At 32.6% G+C, this 26,427-nt stretch overlaps 1 protein-coding gene across 2 annotated transcripts in view; it reads left to right on the top strand.

Moving 5' to 3' along the window:
* LOC140433410 (uncharacterized) overlaps window positions 1-11,441 on the top strand; it is a 29,082-nt gene extending 17,641 nt beyond the window's left edge. The window contains exon 3 of one of the 2 annotated variants that reach the window (XM_072521421.1): window positions 10,029-11,441. In XM_072521421.1, coding sequence (XP_072377522.1) covers window positions 10,029-11,430 — 1,402 coding nt within the window. In that variant the 3' untranslated portion in view covers window positions 11,431-11,441. The remainder of the gene's footprint in view (window positions 1-10,028) is intronic. The other variant, XM_072521422.1, reaches the window with a different exon arrangement.
* Window positions 11,442-26,427: the final 14,986 nt, after the last annotated feature.

Consider the following 26,427-nt stretch of genomic DNA (forward strand, 5'->3'; position numbering starts at 1 on the left):
ACTATTTGTCAAACTGTTATTTTAACAGTAAATACACTCAGTTTTAAGACTACTGCAACACACTAAAATACATAAGAAAACATTTTAATACAAAATTATATATTCTAAATTTTAAAGTTACGTCTTTTAGAGCATTCATAGTAAAAACGTCCCGCCATTATTTCTTGTTCAAAATAATCTATCTTATATCAAAGTTTATCAGCTTTCTACAGACTATTTAGTTGTTTTGGCATAGCACAATCACAAGACACAACAATAATTAGTTTTTAAAGCTATTAACCTAAATTTAATACGTATTTATAAATACAGTTTATTAATATATATTATATTATTATGATCAAATTGTGTAAGTAATCAAAACATAAACAAAATTCTTACTCTAAAAAAGCGGCAACACTTTAAACAATTTTGCCACACGCTGAACTGTCATTAAAATTTAAAGTATTCCCGTATCAGTTGCGTATAATTATTGTCTAATATATTTAATTAAAATTATAATTTTGTGGAATATTAGACTTAAAAAGTTATTTCATAAAATTTATAGTATTAATAATAACGTTTTTGGTTATTTAATCAATAAAATTCTAAAATTATCAATATAATGATAATTACATTTTTCTGATTATTATACCATGTTGAAGCCTATGAAAGATCGAGTAGTTCTGTATGGGTTTCGTATTATTAGCTGTATTAAGAAAATTTTAACTCTAAGGTTGACGTTCTGGAAATTTTAAATATAAGTGACGTCACTTTATATAAATTATGACGTGCAACGTTTTTAATTTAAAAAATGGTATACTTTAAATTTTTCGCGATAAGTGCCACAAGAGAACCTCGCGGTCTTTTGTGTTAAACATCTCGATCGTACCCAAAAAGTCGGCATTTTTTAATGTTCACATCAGTATGTAATTGTGCGTTGGCAAATTTTCTTTCTTTTTATCTTTTCATCGGTAATTCAGTGCAATATTTCGAGGTAAGATGTTTTATATTATGCATACCTACTTATCAGTTAATGTGTATTTACTTATTTTGCTGTTTTTGATAGATTACTCAGTTTACATGACTTCACTTTTTTATTAAAACGAAATAATTTTGTACCTTGAGACACTCATATTTTTGTATGAGCTGTCCCAATTTACTGAGCACTTGGGGCTATCCCAATTTACAAGTTATTATATCGTTTTAAAGTTGACATTAATGCGACTATTATTTTTGTTTTTTTAGATGCCACGAAGTAAGAACAAAGTAACTAAACTTAAGTCCAATGTGGATAGCGTCAAAGAAGATATAAAGAGTATTATAGAACAACGATAGTCAATTCGAAAGGCAACTGAAGAATTTAATGTTTCAAAATTTTTGATAGGCCGATGTGTTAAGAAACCCAAATAGTAATGCTGTTAAAAAGGTGTTTACTTATGAGGAAGAAGAGCAGTTTTTTTAATATTGTTTGAAAGCATCCAAATTTTACTAAAGCCAAGTTCTTGAGATACAAATAAACTAGCTGAAAGGCGTTTTATGACTGTTTTATCAAACGACACCAAAATCTAAGATTGAGAAAACCAAAAGCCATAAGCTTGGCTCGTGCTACAGCTTTTAGCCCACAGGCTAACGAGTTTTTCTTAATACAGGAACTTGCTGCTTAAACACAATTTCATTTATGTAAACATATACAATGTAGACGAGTCTGAGTCTGGGCTGTCTACTGTATACACTCCTCTGAATGTTTTAGCCGCAAAAGGGGCAAACCAAGTGAGCAACGTTACTATTATTGCTTGTGTCAATGCTCTAGGAGATTCGGTGCCTCCTTGTGTGATATTTCTAAGAGTGCATTTTAAGCTCCACTTGATTATAGGCGCATCCCCAGAAACATTGAGTCTTGCTACTCCTAATGGGTACTCATAGAAAATATCCGACCCAATGCAGAAAACAAGGTGCTCCTACTCATGGACAATCACGAGAGTCACTTTTCTATTAAAGTTATAAATTTGGCTAAAGAAAACGGTGTAGTCATGTTTACATTCCATCCTCATACAAGCTACAAGCTACAGCCCTTACACTGCTTGGTTTTTGGCCCACTATAGAAATATTACAGCAAAGCTTGGCTTTTGCATTATCCAGGAACGCCACTGACTATTAATAACGTCGCAGAGTATTTTGCAACAGCTTTTCTTATGGCGTTTACACCTTCCAACATACAAAATGGTTTTAAAGTGACGCGAATATTGCCTTCTTCTTCGCGTGCCGTATCAGAATTATCCGACGTTGGCGATCACCATTGCGAAGGCTTCTCAATCTTCTGCAATATGGAATAATTGTCCTGCATTTGATATCTGAGTCATTAGATATCCGATCATTAGATCCGAATATTGCCATTTAATTAAAATATTTTTAGTGAAGATCGAGTTTACGAGCTCTTTTGTCACCGATAGACCTCTGTTGGATAAGAAAACTGTTTCAGATGCGCCAAATATGATGTCAAACACCACTGATTCTCAAGAAAATGCAGCTTTACCTGACCCATTGAATCCGCTCAATGTTCAACAGCCCATGGAAGGTAATCCAGTCATCACGGAAACTTCAGTACCATCTACATACGCAGGTGCAAAAGATTGTACTAAAAGAGATACGCCATTGTCACCAGAAGTCGTTCCACCTTACCTAAAAGCCCCGCCAAGAATAACAAAGTCTTGAAACAGGAAGGATAAGATTAGGGTGTAGATCGATACACCTGAAAAACTGGAATTAGAAGAGTTTTAGAATTTACTTCTTATTAGAGTAGAGGCAAAAAAGGAAAACCGAAGCAAATAAAAAAATTTAAGACTGTTAAGAAGTGATTTTTTACGAAAAAAAAATTACGAGGCTAGTTCTGAGGAACACATTAATCCAACGTTAGAGACCGCTATCGATCCATGTGCCGATATAAAAGAAGAATATAATTGTGTAGGATATGAAGAAAATTATTACACTACAATAAGGAAACAAGACTGGATTCAAGTCCAAAACCGACTAAAACTAAAAATGTGTTCCTAAGATTATCGAATGTTCCTAAAACTATAATATTACTATCTGCGAGAGGATTCTGTTATCAGTATTATCACAAATAAAAAATATCTAAAAAATATATATATTTATCAAACATGTTTTTAATTTTGTAATTGTCACTAATTTAAACTAAACAAAAGTAAAGAAATAAATTTCTTATATAAACATATTTCATCCTAAGGTACAAATGTTACTCTCCCAAAGTACAAGACGTAATTGTACCTTGGGGCAAAATCCAACTAAGGCGGGGTCTTCCTCTTTTTTTTTTCTACCGTGAGGGGTCCACATTAAGATTTGTTTTGGGAGACGTTCTTCAGACATTCTCTGTACATGACCGTACCATCTGAGTTGTTGGGTACCGATATCGTCTACTATTGTATGTTTTACTTTCTTAATTTCTTTTATTCTGTTGTTCGTTACTCTTTCTAGTCTAGATTTTCCAGCTAAACGTCTCCAGAAATCCATTTCCGTTGCCTCAAGTTTTCTCTTGTATCTTTCCTTTATTTACCATACTTCACTACTGTAGGTAATTATACTTTTAATGATTGTATTATATATCTTGTGCTTGTTATTATTAGAAATTGATTGATCCCAAAGGATACTATTCAGAAGAGAAATTGCTTTTCTTGCTTGGTTGTTTTTCTCCTCGATTGTGTCGTCTACGTTGCCTTCTTTTGTGATGATCATACCTAAATATTTATATGTGTTGCAATGTTTGATAACTTCTCCATCTTCCAATATGAGGTCCTGTTGTTTCCTGCCGCCGATACACATATACTCGGTTTTTGGGTATTGATGTCAAGTCCCCATTCTTTATACTCCTCGATTAATTTTCGAGTCATATACTCAATATCTTTATAATCTTGTGCTATCGCTAGGTGATCATCTGCAAATGACAAAGTGTATATGCTATTGTTGTTAATCGGCATTCCCATATTTCTACATTTGCGCTTCCACAGTTTTAGAGCCTGTTCTAGATAAATTTTAAATAATGTCGGGGAGAGACAGCAGCTTAAGGCCTTTATGTATTTGGAATCTACTTGACAGATTATTTCCAAGCTTTACCTTTAAGTTAGCATTAGCGTACAGTTCCTTCGTCGCATTTATTAAATTCATGCTTATGTTTGTTTTTTCTAACGCTTCCCATAATTTGTCTTTTATTGTCTTAATTGACGTTAACAAAGTGAGATCGAAAGTAGTCTGCCCATGTTTTCTTTTAAACGTGTTCGGTTTTTATTAGTTCGTTCATACCTTTTCTTTGTCTTCTGAAAATTCTCCATATTTCTCTTTGTATTCCCAAGAAGTCGTGTTCTGTCTGTTTTGAGAAGCTCTAACAGTGTTCCCATTTTGTTTATCTGACTAAAGTATTCGTTTTATTTCAGTCAGTTTGTTGTTTTCTGTATTGCAAAAAGGTTTCTTCTTTTCTTTACATTTTGTCTCCGCTTCCTCTCTAAACCATGGTGTTTTCTTTTTAGATATGTAAGTGTTCGTTACTTTCCTCTCTCCAAATGCTTCTGTTGCTTAATTTTGATATTCTTGACTTCTTTCCAGCTTTTCTAGATATTATCGTTTTCTAATATTGCATTCTTAACAATATTCTCTGATATTGTGTTTCTGCATAAGTATTCCGTATTTATTTCTTTGACTCTGATTTTGTTGTTGTTGGTGCTGCTCTCTTGGGTGTGATGTACCTATTTTTTGATACTTTTTTTACATAATACCAAGCTCACTACGTGCATTTGCTGAGTTAAGATATCTCAAGTCGATTATTTTTAATGGATGTATATATGTCTGTTAGTTATTACATAATCTACCATAGATCTTTGTCCACAGGTATAATTTGTGGTCAAAAAATGTGTTGTTTATTCTATGTGTAAGTTCGTTATTCATTATTGTTAGTTATTGTGCAAAAACAAAAAGAGAAATCAAACGATTTCTACTTAGCGAAACCGAAATCAAATCTTAACCACTGTGTTTCCTAAAATTTGCGAAACAAACAGCTGGATGAATTACTCGGCAAGGGAATCTAAAATTGCATTCCACAAGCCGTTCATCCTAGTCAAAATTCGTAGTGAATTCAGTTTCTCGTACTTCCAACGAAGTAAATAACAAAACAGAATGACGGTATTAGATTTTTGTTTTGATACAGTGCAGCAACAACCGTTGATACGTATTTCGACCTCCTTAAGTCTCTTCAGAACGGTATAGTCACTGCTCTGAACCAAAACAAAAATCTTTCCCGTCCTAGACAATAGTTATTAAAATAACTATATACGGACGTAACTACGCCATCTAAAAACAAAAAGAGAAATCAAACGATTTTAGGAAACACAGTGGTTAAGATTTGAATTCGGTTTCGCTAAGTAGAAATCGTTTGATTTCTCTTTTTGTTTTTAGATGGCGTAGTTACGTCCGTATATAGTTATTTTAATAAGTATTGTCTAGGACGGGAAAGATTTTTGTTTAGGTTCAGAGCAGTGACTATACCGTTCTGAAGAGACTTAAGGAGGTCGAAATACGTATCAACGGTTGTTGCTGCACTGTATCAAAACAAAAATCTAATACCGTCATTCTGTATTGTGCAAAAGTTTATCATCAGTTCTCCATGTTTGTTATCAACATTCTCGTTATGTTTTTGCCTAATTCCGGATTCTACTTGGTTGCCTATTCGAGCTTTAAAGTTCCCCAGTAATTCGCCATAAAATGATTCTATTGTTTTTTAAGGCTTGTTATTGTCTGGAAAGTATTTTGATTGTCCTTTTCCTTTATTTTTTGTTTTTTATAGAGCACATACGTCTATTTATTCTTCCTTCAGCACTTGGGTTATTTCTTGAAATCTTGCGATGAGCGATCTAATGTTCCATGTATTAACTCTCATGGTTTTGAATATTTTTCTCTTATCGTTATTTTTTGCCGTGATCGTCTTCATGTATCAATACGGTTCTTAGGCTTCACATTATTTCTTTGAGCAGTATTCGTTTTTACGATTAGTAGGTTATTAACCTTGCCAATCACCCTTCGTATTTTCTACGGGCTTTGTATAGACTGTGGTAACCGCAGAACTACACAATCCACCCCGCAGTTACCCCAGGCAGCATTGTGTGACATTGTGTGAGAGTGTGAAAATGTCAACGTCAAAAGTAAATGACGTGGAATCAACGTAAAGAAAATAATGCATAGAATCTTATATTCATTCTTTGCATTTCCTATGCAAGGTTGTGCGATTTTTCTGGCCCACAATCTGGATACAGTCTTGTAATGTTTCATGATGTAAGTTACGTTTCGTATGTTTCAGATATAGGAATAGAATTCATTTAGTTTGAATTAAGTGATTTTATAATTTTATTTAATCGTATTTAATTCTGTAGAGTAGAATTGAATGTCACTTATGTCTACGAACGCTGTGCTTCAATTTTCAAACTGTGCAACTGCCAATGTCTAAATATTTCCGCCCAGAATATTTTTCATTAATCTGTACGTAATCTCCCCGACATACTATACACCTGCTTTAAATATGTTGTACACAGTGGTCTGATAATATCAGCCTATTAAACTACATTCAATGTGAATAAAATTAACGATATCTACTATATCTTTTAGCGTTCCTGGAATTTTTGTAAAACGCAATTTAATTTTAGAGTTAGAATGTTAAGTAGTCATATGATTATGCATTAAAGTATACCTTTAACATATTTCAATGAACCACTCTAATTTATTTTTATTTTTTAAGTATATAGCAAATAATATTTATTTATCAGTATCATATAAAACACAATCGGCGCCAAGGCCGCAAAAATAACAAACGATAGTCCTTTGATAAAAACAAAAATAAAATACTTCAAATAACACGCAATTGTTTTACTGATATTCGATTTATTCATTGAGATCAGATATATAGTAGCTTAACCAAAATTTAATATAAGTAAAATGTAATGCCATGTCTCGCAAAACAGAAAACCAAAAAAGGTATATCGATGAATGGCAACCGTATATACGTATTTTTGACTATTGGTCGTCTTCACTACGGTGCAGCCACGTTAAAAAAGAAGCATGTAAACGATCAATTTGTGGCATTAGAGTTAGAAGACCCTGACGGTTTCCAGGGCAACAACAACACTAACCACGGAGGAAGCTAGTTCTCCCCTTCTGTTTCTCTGACCTATACCAAACTTTTCCAGTAGATTCTTAAGGTCATTCTGTGTAGTATTGCCCACCTTTGCGTTAAAGTCACCGCATATTAAAGTTATGTTTTTTCGTAGAATTTCTTGACTATTATGTCGTCTGCTGTACTAGTTGGTGCATTAACTTGTATGATATTGAGTTTATGGGGTTTGTCTTACAGTTTAAGGAGAAGTGTACTATCACTCACAGCTTTAAATTCGACGATGAGGATCTGTTAATCAGAAAATCATTTGGGTTCCTATTAGTTCAATGACTTTGCAACACATATCTTGAAAAAGAATGGCGAAATACAGCATTCTTGACGTAGACCTTCATTCACAAGGAAACTATGTGGTAATCTATTTTCATTTTTAATTGGCGACGTGATTACTTCATATAAATTTCGTAACGCTTTGATTAGGGAGAAGCGAATATTGGTTTCTAGTAATACAGTAATAAGTCAACAAAACTTGTTCTTCGTACTCATTCTTAATGAGGTCTCTAATTAATCGTCTTTATAGACGGCTAAATGTACCATCACTTGGAATTTATCTTTTTTTTATGAATAGACGATATACAAGCATTTTTTCATTTATGAATTAAGTAAGAGCTTCTAAAATTTTTGGTGTTCCACATTTTATCCTATTCCTAGATGTAACAGTATACAGACAAGCAGAATGTGCAAGTAACCACCGATTAGTACTAGGCAAATTCATATACACGAGAAGACAAAAAAAAGGCAATATCCAGATTGATGCGGAGATGCAAAAAATCGCAAATACGAGGCATAAAGTAGAACTTCTACAACAATTTAGTATTCGCACACTATGTCAGAATAGGCTACAGAATATGCTACTGATAAACGAATAATGGGCCCCAACACAAATGTATCAACACCTAAAGGAACATACAAACAAAGCGACAAACGAAGTGCTAGGTATTGAACAACACAGCGACAGAACCTCAGTAACACGAGAAGCATATGTTACCCTCAAACAACAAGTGAAGCAAAGAAAAAGGCTGGACCATTATGGCCAAGAACAAACCGGATTCAGAAAAGCCAGATCGTGTCATCATGAGAGAGGTGATAGAAAAAATCAAAGAGAAAAATATTGGAAACACATATAACCTTAATAGACTTATAGATAGCATAATATGCTATCTCCTAATATGCACGAAAAATGCACGTTAGTAAAGAATGGGTAAATACAACACAAAGACTATATAAAAAATATAAAAAATAGAGGTGCAAATAAAGTTAGGCAATGAAATAGGTAACAAAAAAAATCACCTCAACTAAACGTCTCAAACAGAGAGATGGTATAGAAAATTCGGAATAATGTGCATACTCGTACAAGATAATATATTACATTCAGGATTTAGGATCAATGAGAAGCCAAGATAGTACTTGTATGAATGATATGGAAATCAAAATAGCACGAAGAAAACAAGCCACGAAAGCACTTCATAGAGTGATAGGAACAACACTCTAACCAAAGAAAAAAAAAAAAAAAAGATTTCTCAGAACCTAGTGATGAATATTGCCCTATATGGAGCGGAAGTATGGCCAATAACCGAAATAAAATACGAAGAGTTGAACTGTAGAAGATGTTTACAAATTACCAGAGCAGATAGAATAAGAACATAGGAAATATGAAACAGAATGGAAGTATAAAGCTCAATAACAAAATATTTTGAAAACAGAGTTCTGCAGTGCTACGGGCATGCACAAAGAATGCCAGAGCATAGGTGGCCGAAAAGAATATTGGACTGGGACCTGCCGGGAAAAAGACGGAGAGGAAGACCTGCTACAAGATGAAAAACATACATAGGAAATGTTATGATAGCTAGAGACCTGAGAGAAGATGACTGGGAAAATAGAGTGCTGTAGGGGACGAAAACGGCAAACACATAATGGGAAAAGCCGAAGAAGAAAAAGAAGAAGTACGATTACCTCCTAGTCCAGGAGATCTACCCTATTCATTATTTTTATAGCTTTTTGTTATTATTTAACTTATGCTGTTATTTCTTCACCCTCGATATATACTTCTCTTGGTGACAGGGTAAAAAATTCATTCTTGTTTACTGTTAGTAATTTCCCGTAGAACTTTTTCAGTTTTTGTGTTCATATTATTTAAATATTTGTGCTTTTTCTGTCATTAGTTCTTATTTTAATAAGAAACTTCCATATCTCCGCATATTTTTTGCTGCTGCTATTGTTCTTCTTGTTATTCTTTTGAGCTTCAGGTATTTATCTTTATCTGTCTGTTGTTTACTACCTAGCCATTTGATATATGCTTTCTTTTTTCTTTCAGGAGGTTTTCTGTCTCTTCGTTCCATCATAACTTATTATTTTGTCTTTGAGACATGAAACCGGAGTGCTTCTTGTGCGGTTTCTTTGATTCTATCCACTACGTTTTTATATATCTCCTCTCCGTTGATGGTAAGTTCTATTAATTAATTTTTCATCTAATCAGTGTTGATATATTGTCTCTATGTGAACTCTTCTGAGTCAAACTATTTAAGTTGTAATTTATTTTCTAAAAAATTTCTTCTTGAAATGATATTCGTACATATATTTAATTCTTGGGCGTTGTTTTAATTAACTAATAATGCTAGTAATTCTACCGTAATAAGCTAATATAATAATTAAAAATTTATTAAAATCTAATTGAAAAAGAGAAGCTTAATGGATCAGTTTTTCCTTGTTAGTAAATACACTGTTCACAACATAAAATTAGATATATATATATATATATATATATATATATATATATATATATAATTAGTAGATTATATTGTTTATTTGTCAATACTATTTATAGATTTTCATTTTGTTCTAGCATAGAAGTTTTGGTGTTTTTATTGGACCAGCCATCAATAGAAATTAATAATCGAAACTTCAGTGGAGAAACGCCTTTATTTCTAGCCGTTAAATTCGAAAAAGTAAAAATTGCTGAAAAATTAATTCACTGCGGTGCTAATGTTAACATACCTAATTACGAACAAGTAACACCATTACATCTGTCAGTGATCCATCCTCGATTAGCACATCTACTTATCAAGAACGGAGCATTTTTGGATGCAACAGATTACAGTGGTGATACTCCTTTACATGATGCAGTGGCAGAGGAAATCTTGGAGACTGTGTGCATGCTACTTTACTACAATGCTGATGCTAATGTTCGCGGAGTGAACAGTCTGACACCGTTTATGAAAGCGATAATTACCAAGAACGTGGAAATACAGGCGGTCTTAATTGATTATGTAGATAATTTTAACATAGAAACATATGATAATGTTACTACATTAGCATTAGCGATAACGAACAGGACTCCTTTTGTGGAAGAAATTATTCTTGGAGGGGCCGATGTTAATTACGCGTATGGATATGATATAATTGATCCATTTTCTCTATGTTTGCAATTTCCAAATGTAAAAACTTTTAAACTAGTGTGGGATAGAATAAAGTACGACGGGGACGATATGTCTCTTGGTAGTGTTCTATGGAGGATTAGTGGTACATTACGTAAAGAAATGTTCAAACAGTATGTAGATGTTATTATTGAAAGTGATAATTTGTATCAAGTTGTTGAGTCTTTAAATAATGCCGAGGACTTTTATATGGTCATTGTGAGGTTCTGCGATTTCTTTCATCAACTCTCTATAAACCAGTTAAGCCAACTAAGTTGTAGATTGTTAACATATGGATACATTGTAACTAGTTTCGATATGAGCAAAGTGTTTCTACATTATGGATATTGTGAATTGTTTAAAATAATGTTGCACATGGATATCAAGTTTATTGGTAGAAGACCACCGGATACTTCTCGAATTATATACGATTTAAATTACAAAATGAACGATTTACTTGATCAACTAGTAAATGTTATAAATATAGAATACTTACATAATACAATTTATCAAATTTTAGACTATTGTATTTATCCAAAATTGTTGTTGGGGTATTTGAATTTAGATAGAGACGATTACGTGACATTTAAAATGCTTCATCTTCCTAAAATTCCTTCTTTATTAGAGTTAGCAAGAAATAAATCAAGAGAATATATCATCAATAGATTTTCTATAAAATCGTCCAGACATTTCTATACTATAATAAATCATATGGAGATTAATAAGGTCTATAAAACTATTTTAACTTTTGAAAAGAAGTTATATTTTCCAAGTTATGTATATTCACCTAAAAAATATAATAAATGTAAATAAATTATACTTAATAAATATATATTGTATTAACGGGGGTTTCATTTCAAACATAAACTCATGGACAAAAATATCGAATATTTGGTAATTTTTCAATTATTTTTTTGTAGTCACTATTATTTCAAAATAATTTTGGATTATTGATTTTACTCATATAGTAGACTGATGTACTCAATTGATTTAAAATATTTTGACGTTTATTCAGCGTTTAGTGCTGTTCGTGCATTTTATCATAAAAAACCTTCTTCACGTAATGGAAAAACCATAATAATTCGGCTATTTTTAGTTTAATCTATTAAGTGTTATTGAATATTGTTTTGATTAAACTAAGTTTAAAACAAATATGCCACCAATTCGGCACTGCGATGAAGCCCAAGCAGCACATATTGTAATTTTGTACGAGGAAGGATGGATATACACACAAAAAAATATCGTAGGGCCTCCCAGGAGAAGTCAATCTTCTTCTTCTTCTTTGGGTGCCGTGTCCGTATTCAGACGTTGGCCGTTATCATGTTTACAATTTCCTGAAACCTTTCTCTGTCGGCTGCTGCGCGAAATAATTCTTCTACTGTGGAACCACACCATTGTCTAATATTACGCAGCTATAACCGTTTCTTTCGACCAATCCATCTCTTTCCTTCCACTTGAAGTAGATGGTATTTAGGTCCTCTAATTATATGGCCGAAGTATTCTGTTTTTCTCCTCTTTATGGTGTTTATGAGTAGAGAATTGATCATTTGAAGAACATCTTCATTGGAAGTGTGCGAAACCCACGTTATCTTTAGGATTCGTCTATAGCACCACAATTCGAATGCTTTTAACTTGTTTAGCATTGTGGTTTTTAATGTCCATGTCTCACAACCATACAATAGGATGGACCACATATAACATTTCAGGATCTTCTTACGAATATTCATCGACAGGTTTCTGTCGCATAAAACTGGTTTCCAGGTCATAAAAGCCTTACATGATCCTGGTTATTATTTCTTCATCAGAGTCACAAGTTACATTTAATCAGCTGCCAAGGTATTTGAAATGATTTACCCTTTCAATCTCTTCTCCATTAAGAGAAATCAGACCTTGACCTATAATGATCTTTCCAACTGCCATCCACTTTGTCTTTGAAATGTTGATTTTTAGGCCTCTCCGATAACTTGCTTCACTGACTAGATTTAGTAATGTTTGGAGATCTTGTAAATTTTCTGCAAGAATGGCTGTATCGTCAGCTTATCTAATATTTTTGATTACTTCTCCACCTAGTCTTACTCCTTCTTATCTGTTATCCAAAGCCTCCCTAAAGATTTCTTCAGAGTACAGATTAAAAAGAGTGGGTGACAAAACACAACCCTGCCGTACTCCACGTTTGATGGATATTTTTTCAGTCGGACTGTCTTCAGTTTGGATAGAGGCTACTTGATTGTAATATAAGTATTTCAGCAGTCTTATATCATAGTGGTCGAGTCCTGCTGCCCGTAGGCAATCGAAAAGTGTATCGTGTTGTACTCTGTCGAACGCCTTCTCAAAGTCGATGAAACAAATATAAACATTCTTTCGAAATTCACAACTTTTTTGTAATAGAACGCGCATAGAGAATAGTATCTCTCTAGTTCATAGACCGTTTCTAAATCCAAATTGCTTATTACCCATCCTACTTTCGCATAGAAGGAATACTCGGTTTTGTATAATTCGTAAGAGTATCTTCAGTGTGTGACTCATCAAACTGATTAGTCTAAAATCGCTGCATTTGGTGAACCTGCTTTTCTTTGGTAGTGTTATAAACAGTGACTCTAACCAATCATCTGGTATTTTTCCTTCGTTGTACATTTTGTTGAAGAAAGTGGTTATGCTTTCCTCATCCAAAAGTTTAAGTAGCTCAGCAGGGATTTGATCTGGTCCTGGTGCTTTATTGTTTTTGGCTTGCTGTATTGCCTTTTTGACTTCCGAATTCAGTATACTAGGACCTCTGTCTAACTGGTTGTCACAGGCAGTATTTGGAGCATTTTCTCTAGAAGCATCGTCAAAAAGGTCAGTGATGTATCTCTCCCATTCTTTGCACTATTGTTCGTGATCACAAAATTTTCCGTCCGCACTTTTAAGTATGTGAGAATTTTTCAAGGATTCTTTGGCTTGCTTAATTTTTCTTTTTATGCGTTTATTGATTTCACGGTATTCGATAATATTTCTATTTTTGTGTTGCCGTCGAACTTCCATCAGGTCTAGAATTTCTTGTGTCATCCACTCATTTTTTGCCAACATGGTAGGTGTTTTGAAAGACTCTTGTACGTTCTCTAAAATCGAGTTTTGAATATCATACCAGCATTCGTTAATGGTTCTGTTTTCGTTTGGTATATTTGATATTCTGTGTATTTTACTATTTATCTGCTGTGATATGTGTTCGCGCGTTTGAGGGTTTTTCAGGGGGTCGAGATATATCTTACAAGGCTTAGTTGGCTTTGTTAATTTCTTTAATTTAATTTGTATTTTGGAGCAGAGTAAATTGTGATTTGAGTTTATGTTAGCGACGGGGTATTTACATCTTTAATATTGTTTCGAAATCGGTGGTTTATTAGGATGTAGTCTATATGGTTCCGTACTATTCTGCCTTGATGTCCATCTTGAGGGGATTTTCACGTGTAGAAACGCATTTCTGGAAGTTGAAACCAGGTACTTGTAATGGCGAAGTCATTTTCTTGGCAAAATTCTATTAGACGTTCACCTCTTTGATTTCTCTCTCCCAAGCCAAACTTTCCCGTGATGCCCTGCGTCATCTTCTGTCCAACTTTAGCGTTAAAGTCACCCATAGTTATTATTGCTTCGTGTTTCTTTGTTATTTTTAGCACTTCTTCTATTTGATGGTAGAATTCTTTAATATTCTGCTCATCTGCGTCAACAGTGGGAGCATAAACTTGGATGATATTTATATTTACAGGTTTAGCATTCAGCTGTATTAAAATTACTCTGTCTGATATTGGGATGAAGTTAGTGACATACTTATTAATATGCTGTTTGATAATTATTGCTACTCCATTTCGAAGTCAATCTACAGTTTCGAATACTTTAAAAAGATACCATGAGACAGGCAATTTTGTACGAATGCCTGGTCAAGGACACCCAAGGTGCACAACCGCAATTGATGACCATTTTTGATTCTTAATTCTACAAGAAAACGCTCATTGACATTGATGCACCTCAAAAATGAGCTACTAAATGTTAGAAAAGTTAATGTAAGTTCAAAAACAGTTAGACGAAGATTAAAAGAAGCAAACCTAAAGCCTAGATGCCCTGCCAAAGTTCTACGTCTTCTCAAAAATCATAAAGCTCGTCGTTTAGAATTTACAACTTCAGATATTCAGTGGAATATCGACAACTGGAAAAATGTTCTTTTTACTGATAAGACCATAATCCTATTATATAAGCTAGATAGTCGAAACCACGTCTACAGAAGAGTTGGAGAACGATTCGCCACCTGCAATCTTGCACAGACCGTTAGTTTTGGAGGTGGTGCCATAATGCTTTGGGTAGGTATTAGTTGGGAGGGACGCACCGCACTTGTTGAAGTGATTGGACGGATGACTGGGGACATTTACGTTAAAAATATTATGCAACATCATGTTTTGCCATATTTTGGTTACATTGGACATGACCGATTTATGTTAATGCACGATAATGTTCGACCACATACTGCTGCCATTGGCCACCATTTTGTCAGGATTTAAATCCAATAGAGCACATGTGGAATCAGCTAAAACGCCGCATACGACAAAGAAATTCCTTTTCAAATACAATAAAAGCAGCTTCCACTTACTACACAGGATAAATGAAATGCAATTTCCCAAGGATATGTCCAAAATTTACTTGCAAGCATACCGAGACAGATGCGAGCAATATTAAGAGCTAGAAGGGGAATACTCGTTACTGATCATGCACTTGTTTTAATTAAAATGACTTGTTTAAGCAATTTAAATTAGTGTTTAAGTTTAGAGTAAAAAAACCTTTACCTAACCTTCAGCACTATTTTTTTCTTCTCATAAAAACTTAAAATTGTTAATTAAACATTGTTAAAATAAACTCTTTTTCACAATAAACGACTTGATTGACCAGAACTTATTTTCAAAAAAAAAGAAAAATTAGAAAATTCCAAAATATTTGATATTTTTGTCCATGAGTGTATTTATTTGTAATTATGATTTTAGTTTTGAGAGACAGATTTTGAGAGATTGAAATTGGAAGTAACAAGATCAATCACGATTATACTACATATAGATGATCAATTACGTAGGAGAGACCGGGGCTGGTTATTGCCCCGGGTTGGTTGACTCACTGAGATTTACTTACAACTAAAAGACTTGACACTGACAACCTAATAATCAGCGGTGTCCGAAACATACCGACGACCACCACGTCCACCATTCATAAACGGTAGTGTTAATTTGAGATCAGTACTGATAATATTATATTTCACATATACAATATTAAAAAGATATTAATAGATAAATTTTAATATTTCACATTTTTGGTTGTACAGATTTTATTTCTAAAGATAATCTAATATTCTCTTGTACAATGAAGGCAAAATCTTCGCTTATACAATGTATTCGTTAGATTTAATAGGTATTATACAAATGCCATATTTTATGTATAGTTCTAGTAAATACAAAATGGCATCACGTGGGGTTGGTTGACGCACCCTTAAGGGGCTGGTTGGTATATGCGTCAACCAACCCCAACCCAAAATTACCATTTTCTTAATTTATTTTACTTCAGCAATATACGTGTAGGTATATAAAAGAAAGGCCGAGAAAGGTGAAACTCCACCAGCTATTATGCTAAGGGGATTCAGAGAAGTGAAATTGAACAAAAAATCTAATCTCAAAAAAGCATTTGATATCCCCGAAGCAAATTTAATACGATTTTGCAAAAAAATTATGGATGGAGAGATTAACAACGAAGTTGTTCATTTATCAACTACCGTGGGATATTTTGGAAATCGCCAGGTAATATTCTATTTAACTTAAAAAATGTTTTTAAGAAGCACATATCGTCGGACGTGTACGAACTCATCACTATATAGCCCCCCATAAAATTATTAGACCCTCGGAGATATAGTAAACTGATCACCGGCATCCTTTGGAGATTGGTAAATTCATCACCGCAGATAGGTAAACTCATCACCGGGATTTTTGCCTGGTTTATAATGCGAAAATTGCCTCTTACCTGTTAAACTATTCGTTTATGTAATAATTTAATAAAATCAGAAATTATTTTAAGCAAGTTGCTTTAAAATTTAACTGAGATATTAATATGTCACACGGTGTGGCCTATTAGACGTATCTGCCAATCTAAATGGTTTTGAGATCTAAAAATTTAGTTACGTAGGATTTCGATAGTGAACTTTAAAATGAAAATATTTGTCAACATGTGCTATTTTTGTTTATATCGGAAGTAGTCCCAACTTCGTTATTTGATTTTCATTGCATTTTTATATTCCTCATTGAATTCTCGAAATAATTTGTTAAGCATATATTCGGTCTAAGCCTTATTGTTTTGGCGTTATTTGACTATCTTGAAAATAATAGACCATTTTGGAGAGGAAGTAAATATAAAATGTCTAAAAAATAGGAAAAGCTAAAAACTTGAGTGTGCTATTAGTGCATTGAAGTCGAAGGAAATTTTGACTTGTACAAAGATCCCACAATTGTGCTTTTAAAAGCAATTTTTTTACATTTTTTGGTTAGTTTTCGCCATTATTTGTAGGAGTCAGATGAGTTGTTCATTTCATTTTATAAACATCATGACAATTAACCTCAATTAGTGTAAGATACAAAATAATTTTTATTCTGATTTGCGAAAGCTTGGTAGACTAAACAGAGTACTTCTTTGTCCTATCTTCAGCTGCACACCCAAATAGTTATGTTTTGAAGTCTAACTGATCAGCGTTGACTACAAGCATTTATCGCTTTTTCATATACATATATATATATATATATATATATATATATATATATATATATATATATATATATATATATATATATATATGAGTCCAATTAAGTCGGTACCATATGGAAATTTTTTTTATTTTTAGCTTTATGAAAAAAAATTAATTTGATCTAGAACTTCAATCATCAGAATCAGATATTAGTATTCTTCAGTCATTTACGCGGTTCGTTAAACAACATGAATTTTATTAAGACTTTTTTTTAACAAACCGCGTATACCACTAGAAAAATTTAATATCTGATCATTGTATTCTAGGTTTTAGATCATTCAAAACTTTTTGTGTAACATAAATATTTTATATAACAAAATTCATAAAACTAAAAATAAAAAGGTTTCACATATGGTGCCGACTTAATTGGATACCCTGTATATAATATATATATATATATATATATATATATATATATATTTATATATATATATTTATATATATATATATATATATATATATATATATATATAAATATATGTATATATATAACAATGTGTGACTTTAACAATTTATTTAGAAATCTCAAAATGTAATATCAGAAAAGGTAATCTACAGCAAGAAAGTGATATTATGCCTTGCCTTCAAGGAACATCGTATACAGTTAACTTAAAGAACTTAATTACGCTGATTTTTTTTTGTTTGATCAGGATGATTCGCGAAAACCAGTGCGAAACAACTAAACAAAAACGGTATAAAATTTCTACTCACCAGTTGTATGACATTTAGCCTTACACCCTTTCGTCGCACAAGTCCACAAAAGGCAATTCGATTTTTTTAGAGTCTTTCGCAATTGAAATTTGATATTATTGATAATCATTATTTTTTGTTCGCGTTGGCTCAAGACGTAATCAATTAGCAGTTCACTATCCATGTTGAAGAAACAAGGGCAAACGAAGAGAAATTTTTCTTTTCGCATGATTTTAGGTAGCTATCAATAGAATTTTGTGGAATTCCCAAATAAAAACCAATAAATTGCAGTTGTATTTAAGACATCTGGATTTGGATTATACTGTGAAATTACCAAAAACTAGCCGTTTGCTGGGATTTTATGGTCTATACCTGATCCGGGGTGCAGGTAGTCCAATGATCAGTTTACCAATCTCTTAGGGTCTATTTTGAAAACCCCACTTTTATGGCGGTGATGAGTTTGTACTATGTACGAGGGTATTTATGGTAATTGGTGATGAGTTTACGTGTACTCATATCGTCAACTGTTTCAAAAATTTGGATCCTTAATGTTTATGTAATTTTACACTATTATATATTCTCCAAGGTCAAAACCGTTTCGTTTTTAGGTGTCCATTGCAGAGCAAGAAAATCTCCTTGAGGAATATCTAAAAAAATGATATATATTTTGGCTTATCAGTTAAAGAATTGCCAAAATTTGGATACGAGTATGCCCAACCTTTAAAATTCAAATTTGCTGAATCTTGGAATCAAAACCAAATAGCTCTTGCAGATTGGTTTACGGCTTACTTAAAACAAACAGCCAACATGGACAAAATTTAAAACCAGGAGCAAATTTAAGTATTAATCACACAACTAAAAAAGGATCCAACCAATCTGTTAGAAAACAAAATGTATAAAACATTACACAAATTTAAGGAATACCTGACAGACTGCCAAAGAAGAATAATAACACCTCACTACAACAGGATACCACACTTATATGAAGTCCTACAAATACACAAAAAATATACCCCACAGATCAATTTGCGGCAACAGGGGTTCTTCTTGTAACATGTTCCTCTTAGACATAATACAACATTCAGCTCATAATACAACAACGTTTATAAAACACTCACAACACTTCTTACAAAACCTAGCAGAATTAGATTATAATCCCAAAATGCTAGTCAGTTTCAATATTAATAGCCTTTTCACTAGTATACCTTTGAAGAAAATTTTAAAAATCATAAGAGTCAAACTAGAGACATAAACAATATATAAAAATATATTGAAAACAAAAACCAAACTGCATACACAATACCTACTTATCAACAAAAAGATAATAATTAAAAATAAAATAGGCAGTTAAGGTTTGATTTCGTTACAGCGTACCACCATTCGCTGATATGCATATTTCTTTCTCTTGGCGTCTTCAGAACGAACTCATGGTAAGCTCCTATGAAATAAAACCTTTTCTATCCATAAAAGTATATGTTTAAAATATTTACCAGCAGACGCTACAGCGAAATCTACTAACGAGAATATAAATCGGAAATGGAATTCAGGATTCTGTGTTTTCTAACGTTGCAAAACCAACAGACGACGAATGCACCGAAATGCACTGGCATGGGGAATTATAATTTGTATTTACGTTATCTGGGCAGAGATTCTTCCTGAAACCGATTTTCTAATACTTCATACTAAAGTAAAATGTAAAATAAAAATAAAATAGACAGTTAAGGTTTAATTTCGTACCATTCGCTGATGTGCATATTTCTGCATCTGCAAATAAAATCTTTTTCTTCCATAAAAAAGATAGTAATTAAAAATTAAATAGACGGTTTAGGTTTGATTTCGTTACAGCAGCGTACCACCATTCGCTGATATGTATATGTATTTCAGCCCCGTAGCTTCTTCAGAGCGAACTGATGGCAAGTTCTGGGCTTGTGCTCACAGTTCTTGATTAAACAAACATTTTTCTTTTTTTGATTCATCTTGATCTTAAATTTTTTGAAGAGATGTATGAATCGACTGCTGAACGGTTCCTAATGCAATCTTTTTTAGCTTCAACTTATATTTCGCAGTTTTTAAATGTTGGTCGACTTGAAACTTCTTCTCACAGAAAATCTGTAGAAAAAAAATTCAAGCAGCAAAAACAAATTAATTTTCTTATGAGAAGCTAAAGAATCTTTCTATTTTAAGGCTTCTCTCTATGCCCGTCTTTATATAAGTGAAAACGAATTTGTCCAATAAAATACTCTTTACTGCCGGAAACTGACAAAATAATTTGGCCCTTAAAAGCAGGTAAATACGTAATTACTACGCTAATAATTTATTTTTTGTTAAACCCATAATTATTAATGTCAGGTAGTAATGGAAAAGTCCAGATAGACAATGAGCGATAGATAATGGGCGCGTTCATATCCAAGTTATAAAATTCCAACTAATAGAGGTAACTTTTAAACTTTTATATAATTTATTTTTAAAATATGCAAAATAAATCATGTTTAGCTTAAATATGCAATGTTGTTTAAAATGAGCAAAAATAAGCAATATATGCATCTATAAGCACTTGCACATGTTCCGCTCTTTACTCATAACAAGCAGACCATCATATGTTTCCATTTAAACTTTTCAGGACTTTGCAAAATAATCGGATAAATTTTCTACGGAAAATAATAATAATAGCATAATAGGATAAGTTCTACCTATGATTAATTTAATTTCAATTAAAACTTTACCTCTAAACAACAAAAGATTATAGTAAAGCTCCTTTTTTCTGACTCCTATGTATTCACTTGAGTTAATTTTAATTCCACCAAAACTAAGAGCTTAATAGGTTATTTAATAAGTAATTACTTCTCAAGTGACAGACACTTAAAATACATTTTTTAAACTACTAATTACATTATTCGTTATTACTTCCCTATTTATTCTTACTTTTTCACCCTCATATGTAGGGTACACGTAAACTCATCACCAATTACCATAAATACCCTCATACATAGTGAAAACTCATCACCGCCATAAAAGTAAGGATTTTCAAATAGACCCCGAGAGATTGGTAAACTCATCACTGGTCTACCTGCACCCCGTGGCAGGTATAGACTATAAACCCTAGACTACAAACCGCTAAGATTTGGTAATTCGACAGAATAAATCTAAAATAGATAGATTAAATGCAAATGTAATTTATTGGTTTTTATTTAAGAATTCCGCAAAGTTCTATTGATAGCTACCTAAAACTATACGCCTAGAAATATTTCTCTTCATTTGCCCTTGTTCCCTTAACATGGATAGTGAGCTGTTTATTACGTTTTGATCGAACGCAGACGAAAAATGATAGATATCAATAATTTCTTGCTTTTATTGATATCAAGAATTGCTTTTCTGGACAATGGCAATAAGCATAAGAAAATTAATATTTACAAAACTGTTAGATACAAACCAAAGTATGTATATAAAATATGTATGCTACTTATGCATTATCCATTTCATGCATATTTAGATCTATGCATCAAAATCTAAATACAAATGTATGTCAATATTGTTCTTTAAAGTTTGTTAAGAAATACTCTACATTTTTCTTGCTAGATATTTTTAATAAAAATTTAAAGTGCCAGGATTGGAAAATCATTTAGTATAAATAACTAATTTCTGAGTAGAATTGCAATTGTACTCTTATAATAAGTTTTGCAATACCAGCCGAAGATCCAAATATTTTTTTGATTTAACCATAAATGGATCATTTTTTTATAATTCAATCAAGTAATTTGTCACATGAAACGTAAAAATATACAAAGAACTTATTAAAATTTTAAAACTAAAGAAGACTTTATTTTATGTAATAAAGTCCAGTTTTCTGAAAATGACCAGTATTTGTTTATATTTCTATAATTATTTTAGTTGCGGAAAATATTCTGCACTGCGTCTTAGGACACAATCACGTAAGCAACCAAACTAAGCCGTCAAGTCATCAGCAACTTCTGAAAGATGAAAGCTCAAGAGACGCCATCAAAAATCTCAATAAAAGATTGCAACTTCTTCTTTCAAAGAACACATGACAACAATGTACCAACGGCATGAAGCAATCTAACAGATGAATCTAAAGACGGACCGCGATAAATGTTTTGTGTTGGATAACGATTTGCAACAAAATAATATTATTTTTGGCATTCTTGAGAATTTATGATACTTGCTAAAGCAGGGGCATATTACTTGGATGGTACACTTCAGTACGTTTCAAAATTTTTCTTGTAATTATTTACCATCCATAGCTTATTATATTGGCAATACTCAATTAATTCGTTGCTTCGAAGAAGTTGGTGTCATTTTAAGTCCATTAAGACTTGTGGCTAATTTCGTAATTGCCGTTCGACTATCTGGGAACCGAATTATGCGTTTATTTCACTTATTACGTTTGGTAACCACTTACAAGAGGGGAGATTTCAACAGCCAGTGACTGCACCCGTTATTTGGCTGGCCATTTTTGGACCCAGAATGAGTTAGCGATTGTTTTGTCAACGATTTCATGAGGATATCCCTAACCTGCCTTTATTTATGAAAATGGCCGATTATATGGTAGAGAACTACGTAAGTAATGAGTCTCTTTTCCCTCTAACTCCATGGTTTACCACAAATTTCACCACAAATCCATGCGAATGTTTTCATTCCCCTTTTTCCAACCATTTTTACCATTCTCATCTCAATATCCTCACTTTTGTATTTACGCTTCTACAGTACTAAACAATGGTAGGTATACATAAAACTGCAGAGTTTACATGTACCTGTCCTGTTTTTATAGGATAATGTTTCTTAGGCTATTAAGCATTTTGATTCATTCTGTCATAATATATTTCTAATTAGTTAATAAGTTGAGGACTATTTCCGATATAAACAGAAACAGCACATGTTCATAAATATTTTCATTGTAAAGTTACTATCAAAAACTTATGCAACTGAATTTTCAGATCTCAAAACCGCTTAGATTGGCAGATACGTCGAATAGGCCACACCTTAAAATTGATATTAATATCTATTTTAAATCAATTTGCTTAAAATAATTTCTGAACTTAATAAATTACCACAAAAACGAGAAGTGTAACATTTAACTGACAATTTTCCGCATTAGAAACCAGCGCCTTGGGGCAAAAATACTGGTGATGAATTTACCTATCTGCGGTGATGAGTTTACCTATCTCCAAAGGGTGCCGGTGATCAGTTTACTATATCTCGGAAGGTCTAATAATTTTATGGGGGGCTATATAGTGATGAGTTCGTACACGTCCCATATGTAGGCATTGGTTGCGAAGGTTTTGCGGCCATACCTTAACGTTTTTAGCGCATAATGACACTAAAAATATTATGTGATTGGTATCGACGCATCCGACAGCATTGGATTTGGAATTGCGATACTATTTGCGTTTATTCCGGGTATTATAATATAAACACTAAATAAACACATACAAGCAAACAGGAAAAAAGGACTAAAAGGTATTAATTAACTTGTTACTAAATACTTATTTTGGAATCAAAGTTCATGTAGTTTGGCTGTATAACATATAACAAAAAATTTTATTAAAAATCATTTATAAAAGGTATATAATTTAAAATACCCAATCGGGCTATATCACAAAACGTTTTCGGAATTTATGTTCCATCATCAGTGCACTAGGTATACATGTATTGAGCCACTAAATATGTGGGTAAAAACCCATTAAAATTTGTTTTTTAAATTTAGATTACATTATATTGTGATAAATTCTAAGATGTTAAAGTTACCAGTGGATTTGGTAACATGGCGACGTATGACGTATGAAGTTATTCAGCTCATTACTGTAGACTTGAATATTAACAGTTATAGCTCTTCGTCTGAAAAATTAGATATATAAGAAGTAAATAAGTTAAAATAACTATACACTTAATATATTTTATACATAAGTCATATTATTTAGTTTGTCTATGATTGTCTCTATTATTTATTGTCAAAGTCTTATAAGGTAGCTCTTATTTCAGGGGGCATTTTAAAATTATATTACTCCCAATAATGTACATGATTTTACATTTTAAACAGGCCATTCATGTTCCGATTTTTAGTGTGACTAGTGGTCCAACTTAAGCAGTTGGATCTGAAATCGGACCGTAAGTGGGCTGGTTGGATTAGTTGAACTAATGGACTGAACTAAGTAATACGAGTCGGAACATCTAGAGGGACGACATGAAGGTGCGAATGGCGACGAAGTGGGAGCGTGAATGGTGAAGTTGGAAGTAGGATCACAGGTCGGATCGAAAATTTCCTTAGTCAGTTGACCTTCGGCACTTATTACGTATGAGATTTCTATGCATTACCTTACGCAAAGATCCCTAGTTCGCAAATATTTAATAGAAAATAAACTTTCAATTGCACAAAAATTACCCCTATTAAAATACACGATTCTTTATCATCATCTACTTTTTGTTAGGTCAAATCATTTTTCTTTCTGTAGATCTATTTCGGTACACTCCCACACAGGTACAATTCCCAACACTCCGGGTTGGTTACAGAAGAATTATCAACAAACAACGAAAATTAAATCATAGTTGTACTAAAATTAGAAGTAACTGTTTCTTTATATTGTTCTGAAGTTATTTTCTTATGGCATCTTATGCAAATTTACTATTTTAATTGGAAATAAGCCTGAATATTAGTTATAAATTAAATTAATTTGACGTTTCGACTTCAACTTCGGAATATTTTGATAACGATTTTCGAAGTGGAAGTTCAAACGTCAAATACATTAAATTTCTAACTCATATTGTGGCTCATTCCCAATTAAAATAGTAAATTTACTACAAGATCACTTTGTAACTGATATTCCCTTCCTGCATACAATTTGCTTACAACGTCAGATCCAAACAAAATCTCAATTGGTGCTGTCTGTCCGACATCGCAGAGCAAAGATCCCTAGTTCGCACATAAATAATAGAAAATAACTTTCAATTGCACGAAAACTTATTATAGCCCTGTAAGTTTCTGGTATCACCTATCCCAATAGTTGTGGAGATATTTTACAGCTGAACTTCAGATCCACAAATGACCTTCCAGTGGTCAGAAAGCGTAACGTAGCTACAAGGCGTTGTTCAGTACTGACACATTCACGCATGACGGTATCTTTTTTGGAAATGAGTAGACCAACTTTTTTCCAGCAACAGCAAAAAAGTGAAGTTGTCCATTCTGAGGTAGTTTTTGTAATGATCCTCATCAATGACATTGAGCAATTTCGTGTCACAATAGTTCACATGATCAACAAATAATTTCTTCATTCAACATTGTTTCTTCTTTTTTTCAAATGATAAGGATAACAAGCCCAATGCTGCAATTTTCCTCCTCCTAATTATATTTTTCGTAGTGTTTACTCGATACAATTTTTGGTTAAGCGATGTACACTGTCGTGAAAACAAACTAGAACTGAAGTTTTACCGCTAGTTGGATAACAAGTCGGAGCGTGAGTGGAGACGAATATCCAACTAAACTCTAATTTCACTATTTGGGAGAGTGAGTCATCGTTTGAAGGCGTAGAAGTGGGGAAAGACGTATGAAAATCCAGTGGTGTACACTCACTTTTATTTCAACGTTAATTATATGATATTGTTTAAATATTATTATTCAAAATAGGCCACAATATATTTATCTGCAGGTTTTTACTGAAGTTTCCATCTCTATATCCAAAGACCGTTTTCAAAGATATAAATTATAGTTATATTTATTTTATTTGTTTATTGCTATATATTTATATATTCTTATATTATTTTCTTTTTTTTTTTCTTAACTTTAAAAGCAGTCTCTGTAATAGAGATCGAAACGTCAGTAAAATAAACATGTAAATAGATGTATTGTGGCTTATTTCCAACATTCTCCTAAAAATACGGAATGCCACAAGCAAAAAGCCACAGAAAAATAAATATTGCTATCATTTGTATATTTAAAAACAATCTCTTTTTATAGAGATCGAAACGTCAGTAAATTAACATTTAAATTAAATATATTGTTACTTATTCCCAACATCATTTCTAAATATACTGTTACGAAAGATTTATCCCACATAGGAAAAGTCCATTGACGAAAAAGATAGTGAAGTTTAAAACGTCAAAAAATTATTATATAGTTGTCAGTTAGTTATATGATATTGTCATATTGTTGGGGTTGAATAAAGTTAATTTTCAAGAAGTGTAACACTGGTGACAGCGGTGGAATAAAGAAATATTTAGCAGTTGTTAAGGATAAATACAAGATCCACTGAGTTTGACAAAGAAATAGATACGTCCGGACCCCCTGCATGATTTTTAAAAATGAAAGAAGA

The sequence above is a fragment of the Diabrotica undecimpunctata genome, chromosome 2 (genome assembly GCF_040954645.1).
Source record: "Diabrotica undecimpunctata isolate CICGRU chromosome 2, icDiaUnde3, whole genome shotgun sequence".
NCBI lineage: Eukaryota > Metazoa > Arthropoda > Insecta > Coleoptera > Chrysomelidae > Diabrotica > Diabrotica undecimpunctata.